A 10,000-nucleotide genomic window follows, 5' to 3' on the forward strand; every position below is an offset into this window, starting at 1 on the left:
ACAAGAGGTGTTTCTTATTCACCTTCACTGTTGTCTCAAATCCAAGACACAACTTAAGTGAAAGACATCTGTAAACTTCCACTGAAAGGAGAGAAAGCCATACGCTAATACATAATCACTGTCTGAACACTAATCTACAATAATTAATCTCGGCTTGTGTCAATAGACCAATATGTCAGAGTACAGAGAGCATCACAGTTTATATCAAGTGCCTTGGTAAATAAATAGGTAGCAATCAAAGGAATGAGATCACATGATAAAGCCAGGCCAGTCACTTGTAGGATACATGGATAAAAGAATTGTAAGCCAAACATCACAGCTTCAAGTCGTCTTTGGGGCAATTTTGACAAAAGTGATTTTAGAGGTTTTGTTTGTTAATTCTTGAGTGTTTATTTTTTATTCATTTACTTTGTAACCCTTTATTGGTGCTTTGTGGAAACGTGCAGATTTCACACTACAGAAACGTGCATACAGTATGAGCATGTTATGGTGCTTGCAAATTTGGTAGCAAACTGTGTTGGATAAAGTTCAGTGAAGAGGGTTGTTTTGGTCCATACAACTTTATATACTTGTTTGACAGTTTATTTGTTTACAAGGATATTGCTGTTATTAGAAAACGTAGCATGTGTACATTTTAAAAATTCAGTGTGGTCAGAGAGAGCAGTAAAGCCCAAAACTACATGCTTCACCTTCAATGTCCTACGAAACTGAAAATGAGTAGCTTTTCTTTTTTTTTTTAAATTATGAACTCAAATCACTTCCTGAACTAACTGAACTGGATGGACTGATGGATGGTGTTGGGGCTTGGGAGTGTGCGTCAAGTGGACATCACTTACGTCTGACATCTCTGAAGTAGATTGTCTGTCTACTGGGGTTGAGGAGCTGGATGACAGAGTCATCATTATTCTTCACTCGGCAGCTTATGGTGGCCGTCTCTCCCTCGATGACCGACACGTTGTCTGTCCCCAGATTCTGGCCTTCAACTGAACACAGACAAACAGACAAGACGAAACAGGCTCACCAGATGGACATTGTTTGAGTTTTGCATTTAGTGCCCCAAAACATATTAAAACATAATACAGAAGACATTGAACAGCATGACACTACAATAAACACACACAGATGTGATTGTGAACATACACGCCTGACCCATATAGACATAGGTTAACTGTCGTTGCAGCCACATCCCTAATCCCCCAAATATAGGAGCTTCTGTGCAATGTTTGGCATTATTGATCCCAGCTCAGTGTGGCCTACCAGATGGCCTGCAAGCACTACTGCTCACAGAGAGAATGGAGGAGAGAGAGAGAGAGAGTGAGGGTGGGGGTGAGAAGAGCTGTTAAAGAGCTGCATCAGAGCTCTCCATCTGAGGCTTTATGAGCACCATGTGCAGTGAGACTCCTAGACTCCGTCTCTAAGGAAGCCCAGACTTGTCAGCCACAGAGTCGGCCTCTGAGGATTGCCACACCTGTGCTTATTGTTTTCCAGAACACAATCTCCGATCGTTAAAGCCTAAAACCATGCATCCATTTTGTTTCCAGAGTGAAAACGGTTTGTTTTCAGCCTTCCAGGTGAGGAGGAGGAGGAGGAGGAGGAGGGAGGGGAAAAAAAAAAATCAAAAGTCACCTTGTGCTATATTTATCCATCAGGCAGCAGCCAAAAGGCGTAAGAAGAATGGGAGAATGCTTTTAAAATGCCTTGGTTTCGCACCGGCAGAGGAACAAGACTCCCAGCCACAGCCCTGAAGAAAACATCAAAAGCACATTTGCATGCCTGAGTTGTCAGACAACTCCAAACCATGCTGACATTTACAAAGTGGGAAAAAAGCACCTGCATTTCCAGATAGTGATAATGGAAATAGACAGCCAAACTAACATGATTCAAATGAGCTCAGCGAATGCAGCAGGCAATAAGAAATTAACCTCCTGTGGAGAAAACCCTCCATGTCAGACCTGTCTGAAGCAATGAAATCTCTGTTTCAGTCCCCACTGTGGGCAGAGTTGTACTGTAGATAGATAGATAGATAGGTATTTTATTGATCCCAGAGGGGAAATTAAGGTGTTACAGCAGCTCAGACCACAAACAAACAACAACAACAACAAAATAAAGTGACAATTGAATAATAGAATACAATTAAAATAGCTATAAATAGACATCTGAAACATTATATACAGTAACAACAGTCCAGTATGATTTTAACAGCCTGACTCTGACTCTGATCACCCCAATCGAGCCAGCCGGAGAAGGAGTTATGAAATTGCGGCAGGCAGAAAAGATCTCCTATAGCGCTCCTTAGTGCAACGTGGAGGTAATAGTCTGTTGCTAAAGGAGCTTTTCTGCTCTGCCACAGAGCCATGTAGGGGATGGGAGGGATTGTCCACGATGGCCAGGAGTTTGGTCCTCATCCTCCTATTGGCCACCTCCTCCAATGTGTCCAGGGTGACACAGAGGACAGAACCAGCTTTCCTAATAAGCTTGTTCAGCCTCTTGGTGTCACCTTCCTTGATGCTGCGCCCCCGGCATACCACCGCATACAGAACTGTTCTTTCTTTAATCCTCATTATATCTTGTTTTATTATCCTCCTTTGTTTTTACCCACTTGTGTTTTATTTTCTCACTCTCCCTTTTTATTTGTTCTTCCTGTAAGAATAGGTAATGAAAAAATATAGTGAATTGACTTGCTGTTCAACTTGCCGAAAATTGCCGAAAACACATACTGTAGGTGTACAGTCTTATTAAACACATACTGTAGGTGTACAGTCTTATTAAACACATACTGTAGGTGTACAGTCTTATTAAACACATACTGTAGGTGTACAGTCTTATTAAACACATACTGTAGGTGTACAGTCTTATTTTTCTGAAAAAACGGTTTGTTTCCAGTAACCATTTCTCAATTATTTGGTTTGTAAGTCAATAAACAGCAAGGCCGGGGGTAGCTATGGGCAGAGGTGGGCTGCCGGGAGCATGTTTGAATGTTTAATCTTTGTATAGGTCCATATACTATATCTATTGATTAACGCTGCCCATAGCCACCGCTGTCCTTGCTACCGCTAGCTCCCCCCGGTAAGCTTGTCAGCCTAGCTGCCGCCACGCCCATATCCCCATCACCCACAACCCCCCCGGCCCCTAACCACCCGAGGTGTGGGTTCTGGGGCACCGGGCTTAACTTACAATATTATAGTGGGGTAAAGCATAGTTAACTATTTTGAATAACGGTGATTTGGATTATTTTGTCATTAGCACCCAATCAAATTGATGTATATAAAGTGTGTGCACAAATTCCAACAGCAAATTCTGAGTATGACAGACTTCAAACAGAACGGATGCTCTCCTATGCTTATTAAGTACACACAGCAGAGGAAGCCAACAAGTGTTTTGATGTCTGTTTCATTTCTGTCATGTAAAAAATAACATCTTTGGCAGACAAAACGCCAACACTGAGGAGCCTTAAAGCAAGGTTACCCTGTTCTCAATCTGTTGGACTGAGAGGAAAGGGACTGCTAGAGATACATTTCTGCATAAGGTTTAAGCAGCCCTAAGCAGGGTTGGGTTCCCTCCAATATCCCTTACTTCCCTGGCATTGACTCATCTCAATTCCAAAACACACATAAATAACAGCTCTGTGATTAGCAATCCCATCAAAGCGAAGAAACAGGCCACTTTGTAGGAACATGGAGGGTTTTCGCAATTGGAGTAAACATTTTCAATTGCCTCTGCATCTGGTCATGATTGGGTGCAAATGAGGGGAGACAGTCATTAATTCCTGGTAGTGATGGGTGGGTGGGGTGGTTGTGGTGGTGGTGGTGGTGGTGGTGGTGGGGGAAGGGGTGGAGGCAGGGCACAGATGACTGCCTGATAGATCTACACTCATTCCAGTAGTTGTCTAGATGAGAGCAACATGCCAGTGTTTCCACACCTGGCTGCCCTCCTGTTCTTCCGTCAGAACATACAAAATGACACATGCAAAGGGAATTAATTACAGAAGCCTTCAAAGGTCTGTAAAATCACTGAGGGGGTTGTAGAACAGTGTGTTGGACATAGGGCCCCATCAACTGTCCATATTGCAGGTACACAGTACACAGCCAAAACTCCCCACGCTTTGAAAAAAGTTGGCCCAAATCTGAAAATATTACCCAATAACTTTAGTTCCTCTTCAATCCTCCACCTAAAGTTAGCAAAGGGCACCTTTTGATTCACATTCCTTCCTCTTTGAACCTTTTCCCTCTTGTTTTCACATCAAAAGACATGAAAGGGGCAGTGAAAGCAGGACAGCCAGCCCCTGATTCCTCTCCCCTGAGTCACTGCTGTCTGGAGCAGCCCTGTCCTTTCAAAGAGGAACCAGGACGAGTCTGCAGTCATTAACAATGAAAATGGCCCCCACCCATTCGCTGCCTTGTGAGCTACATGCACTAGTCATTAAAGATCACTCTGAAGGGAAGCTGTTTCAAGGACACTTGTGAGTAAAAAGACTATGTCTTCGTCATTGGGCATTATTAGTGGTTCAATGTTGCCAAGACGTTTCTACTCTGCGTAGAGGGAGATTTCAAAAGTTTCTGGCCAGCTAATTTGATTGCTTTTATCATCTCATTCTCAAGTTTCATGTCTCAGTTTTGACAAGACTCTGCATGGCATCGAGTAGAGTAAAGAAGAAGATTCCCCTGCAGACAAGTGGTTCTTCTGTACTCCATTAGGTTATGCAGATTGTGCCATGTTCCTGTAGATCAAAGATGGTGACTGCTAAATCTCCCTTCCTACTGTATGAGCTTCAGGCAGATTCTGAACTCTTTAAACTGATTCATCACCACAGCATCATACATTTGAAGTCGGAAGTTTACATACATTTGGTTGAACTCGTTAAAACAATTTTTTTAACCCCTCCACAGATTTTATGTTAATAAACTATAGTTTTGGCAAGTCAAATCTAGTTTGTGCATGACATAAGTGATTCTCCCAACAATTGTTTACAGACAGATTATTTCACTTATTTCACTCAGATTAATTCACTATATCACAATTCCAGCGGGTCAGAAGTTTACATGCACTTGGAATATTCCAGAAAATTATGTCATGGCTTTAGAAGCTTCTGCTGGCTAATTGACATCATTTGAGTCAAGGTGTCAAGGTGTACCATCATTTGAGGTGTAGCTACTGATGTATTTTAAGGCCTACCTTCAAACTCAGTGCTTGATATCATGGGAAAATCTAAAACTGAAAGGCTGCTCAGCAAGGAATAAGCCACTGCTCCAAAACCGTCATAAAAAAGACAGGATACAGTTTGCAACTGCTTACTTACTTACTTACGCCTATCGCTCCTTTTGGAGGAGCATAGGCCGTCGACAGTTTGCAACTGCACATGGGGACAAAGATTACATTTTTTGGAGAAATGTCCTCTGGTCTGATGAAAGAAAATGTTAACGGTTTGCCAATTAATGACCATTGTTATGTCTGGAGGAAAAAAGGGGTGGCTTACAAACTAAGGAACACCATCCCAACCTTGAAGCATGGAGGTAGCAGCATCACAGGGGTGGCAGCATCATGTTGTGGGGGTGCTTTGCTGCAGGAGGGGCTGGTGCGATTCACAAAATAGATGGCATCACGAGGAAGGATATATGTGGATATATTAACATCTCAAGACATCAGCCAGGAAGTTAAAGCTTGGTCGCAAATGGGTCTTCCAAATGGACAATGACCCCAAACCTACTTCTAAAGTTGTGGCAAAATGGCTTAAGGACAACAAAGTCAAGGTATTGGAGTGGCTATCACAAAGCCCTGACCTCAATCCTATATAAAATGTGTGGAGAGAAATGAAAAAGCGTGTGCGAGCAAGGAGGCCTACAAACCTGACTCAGTTACACCAATTCTGTCAGGGGAATGGGAAATGGGAAAAGTTATTGTGGGAAGCTTGTGGAAGGCTATCCGAAATATTTAGTTAAGTTAAACATAATAAAGTAATGCTACCAAATACTAACTAAGTGCATGTACCTTCTGACCCACTGGGAATGTGATGAAAGAAATAAAAGCTGTTGTTCTGACATTTCACATTCTTAAAATAAAGTAGTGATCCTAACTGACCTAAGACAGGGAATGGTAGGATTAAATGCTAGGAATTGTGAAAAACTGAGCTTGAAGCTTGTGAAAAATGTATTTGGCTAAGGTGTATGTAAACTTCCGACTTCAACTGTACATAAATAAAAAATAACAAGACAGGACAAAGTGTCAATAAAATAACAGAGACAAAGACATACTCAGAGACAAATACAAACAGTGTTTTGTTTTTTATAGAGAAATATATATAATTATATTTTTAAATGGGAACAAACTGCCTCACAGAGTGTAAGTATGAGCTGTATATTGTGTGCCATGTTATACCTACAATAAACCAAAAAAATAAAAAATAAATACAATAACAGAGACATGCTCAGAGACAAATACAAACGATGCACAAACGTCTTGGGGCATATTTTGGTTGAATTGGTCTCTCTGCATAACACCTGTGTTTCACCAATACTACCCACATCCAGAGGTGCCAGAGCCCCATGAGAGAGTATACAAATACTACAATCACAATGGCAGTACACTGACAGACCAACATGTTTTCACAATGACATACTGCAGTTGCAGTAAATACCAGAAACAGACAGATCAGTCAGATGAACTGAAAACAGGTGCAAAGTAAAAGTAGTTACCTGACATGGTCTCAGCAGCTCCTGTTCCAGCAGTAGGTAAGGAAGAGAAAGGAGAGAAGAAAAAGACAGATATTGTAAGCAGAGGCTAATATCCATAATACGACACACATAATCCATTGGTTTAGCAACATTCTCTCTTTAACTGACTAAATCCTGAACGCGTGTCAAACGAATTAAAATACATGAGGTTATAACCCTGTGATACAAAACATTAAAGGGGGAATTCTGGTATTTAACGAAGCGGTCTCCTTGACACTTTTTTTAGTAAACAGCTGAGGGATGTGGCTGGAGAAATGTATCCTCTCTCAAATTCATAAACAGGGCTACTGTCCATGAGATCAAAATGCTTGTTACAAACAATGGAGTTTATTATTATTGAGTACTATTTGAAGTCTCTGCCATAAAAGCAATGATGTGAGGTAAAATGGGAGTTTTATAAGAACTGTTTTATATGCAAACAAAACCAATGACAAGCCTGTCTTTAAATCAAATACTCCCAACTCACAGACTGATATCAAAGACAAGAGTGAAAAAACGAGTCTAACGGTTTAAGAACTGAGGCTGCTGCTTGCATGTAAATTGTGTCACCATAATTGAGGACAGGGAGGAGCTTTGCCTGGACTTATTTTAATAGCACTTTACATTACAGCTCAGAATAAGTGGGTAATAGCATGGTCATTAATTACCAGTAATTACTGATTGTTACCAGTAACAAGAAAGACAATTACCTTGTTATTACAAGGTACGGCAGAAACTACAGTCCAACTTACATTGTAATTGTCTTTGTTGTTACTGATAACTACCGGTAATTACCACGTTATTTTCTATTCCGAGCTGTAATGCAAAGTGCTTGCAGCTAGTTTCACTCTCAAACCAGAATAACTACTCGTAACGTCAATATTTCTTACATTTTTCTCTAGCGAATTTCTTAAAAAGAAAATCTACTAGCATAGATTCTTCAGTTTGTCAGACAGATGAGCCAGTCAAATTTCCCATGAAATGGGTGCTTACCCGCACCTGTGCAAAGTTAATAGTGCACATAAATGCTTCTAAACGGGACTCCAAATGAAAGTAACAGTTTATACCACATTTTCATGCTTTTCCAACATAACAAGTAGCAGTCCCATAGACGAGCCTAGGCAAACAATGGGAGGGCACAGTACACATCGCAAACCTGACTCCAAACCCGCCCAAAAATCTCTCTGAGGTCTAAGGTCATGGTAGGACCTTGGGGCCATGTTTTTTGGGGGGACAGACAAAGGTCTGAGGCTTTGGGCCAAACACCCAAAAAAACAACATCAAACTCTTGAGCAGTTTTTCAACATGTAAAACACATCTATCCAAATGCCAGGTACATGTAATGTAGAACTGTATTGCCTGAGCTCCTTTCAGGGCACAAATATAAAAAATATACAGATCATTGTAATCAATGTTAGAGAAAAACATACACTTAGTTTTGTCCTCATTCAGCACCAGCTAAAGATCAATAAGCGTAGAAGAAGTAGACAACAGAAGTAGGAAAAACAGTACCATAAACCATAAAAGCATCATAAAGTTTCATTTGGTAATACTGTAATAATATGGAACAGCACGGAGGAGGTACTGGACTTTGTTTTCTCTCTATGTGTCTCTGCTTAAGATTCCTGGCCAGCCCAGGGCCCTGTGGAACCTCTGCCTAAGAAACGTTTCCCTGGGGCACTATACAGACTGGAGCGCCCACTCGGATCACTGCCCACCCCAGACTGGCATGGCATCTCACACTACCAGGCTATGGGAGACTGGCATGTTCCCAAGTCCCCATGGAAGCGCTGCTCAGGGCCTTTACCCTGGGGATAGCCTAGCTACGGTAGCTACAGTACCTATCCTTCACAAAATCTCATCTCTCATTCCCTGCATACAGTATCTCTATCCGCACTCTGATTATCAGATAAAATGTGTTTTATCAGATACAATCTTTTTATCATATTAGGCTATTACAAAGACAGTAGTATTTTCATTATTTCCGAATGAAAGACAGACAGACAGACACATACAGACAGACAGACAGTCCAGGGTTATAAATAGCTGCTAGCTCTGTGTCTGGTCCCCAGGTCTCTCTCCTCTCCGCTGTACCTAGAGCACATTAGGCAGGAGTTATGAGGTGCCAGCTCGCCTGTGATTAGATGTCATGGTTGTCGCTCTGCTTTGACAGCACTGATAGACAGATTTCTTGGGGAAACATGTGTGATGCCGCTCCAGCAAGCGGCGGTCCATCGCTGCTATCTGTCAATCATGGAGGATGAGGCCAGGCAGAGAGGCCAACCATCCGTCCTCCAAATAAAGCTTGTCCTTGCCTCCTCCTCCTCTCCTCCTCCTCCTCCTTCTCCTTCAGCTCTATTCAGTGGGAGGGATGTGCAATGTCTGATGGTGATTTAAGAAAGTAAATGACAGCGAGTGTGTCTTTGTACTACTTGTGCATCACTGGACAGCTAGAGTGATCTAAAACTATCTACATGTCTGTCTTTTCAGAGAATACCAGCGGTGTTCTAGCCTGTCTGTCGTCAGAGTGATTCCTCACAGAGCGGTGGTGCAGTCAGTCAGTGACTTGAGGCAGACAGAGATCTCTGGGGAGCGACTCTGAAAGGAAGGCGGAGAGAAAAACCCTCTTTCTAGGCTGCTGAGTTGAAACACTGGGGGAAAGGTAACATGTCCTCTCTATGCTGGGTGTGATGTCAATTCATGAGCAATCTTTTTGAGGAAAACAATTTTCCTCCTTATTTCTGTCCAATGTGTCCATGATCTACAGCTTTTCGCATGTCAACCAAGTTCTGTGTTTGTGCTGGGTGTGAAGCGACAGCAGGAGAGGAGAGTGGGACGCTGTGCAGCCCGGGCAGTCACAGTGGCTCAGCGGCAGGCTGGCTGCTGCTGTGTGTATGTCTGTGTGTGTGTGTGTGTGTGTGTGTGTGTGTGTGTGTGTGTGTGCGTGTGTGTGTGTGTGTAACCCACTGTGCTTTCATTTAATTAAAAGGTAGGGAGGAGAGAGTCCAGCCTTTTTCTTAAAGGGAATTTGATGGAAAAGCCAGCACCTGCTGAGTGGACCTATAAGAACCACATATTGGCCTCTGTGGTCATCATTCTCAGAACAGCAAGCCATGAAACGGTTTAAGCCTTCCACACAAAAAATTGTCTTGTTACCTAAAATGACCTCATAATGCTCACACATATACCCCAGCTACTCTGCTCTATGGGTTGACATTTTACAAATGCATAACTTTACTTGATTAGAACACTTCACAATCCTGTACATTCCACTTATACCTTGCAGTAGTGCA

General features: G+C 42.2%; 1 protein-coding gene across 1 annotated transcript in view; it reads right to left on the bottom strand.

The window, feature by feature from the left end:
• cadm1b (cell adhesion molecule 1b) overlaps positions 1-10,000 on the bottom strand; it is a gene marked incomplete at both ends in the record, with an annotated part of 124,991 nt that overhangs the window by 33,891 nt on the left and 81,100 nt on the right. Inside the window, one exon of the mRNA XM_080527840.1 lies at positions 837-983. Within this exon, the coding sequence (XP_080383966.1) occupies positions 837-983 (147 nt within the window). The remainder of the gene's footprint in view (positions 1-836; positions 984-10,000) is intronic.

This window comes from Nansenia antarctica (genome assembly GCF_963989245.1).
Source record: "Nansenia antarctica genome assembly, chromosome: 3".
Taxonomy (NCBI): Eukaryota; Metazoa; Chordata; class Actinopteri; order Argentiniformes; family Microstomatidae; genus Nansenia; species Nansenia antarctica.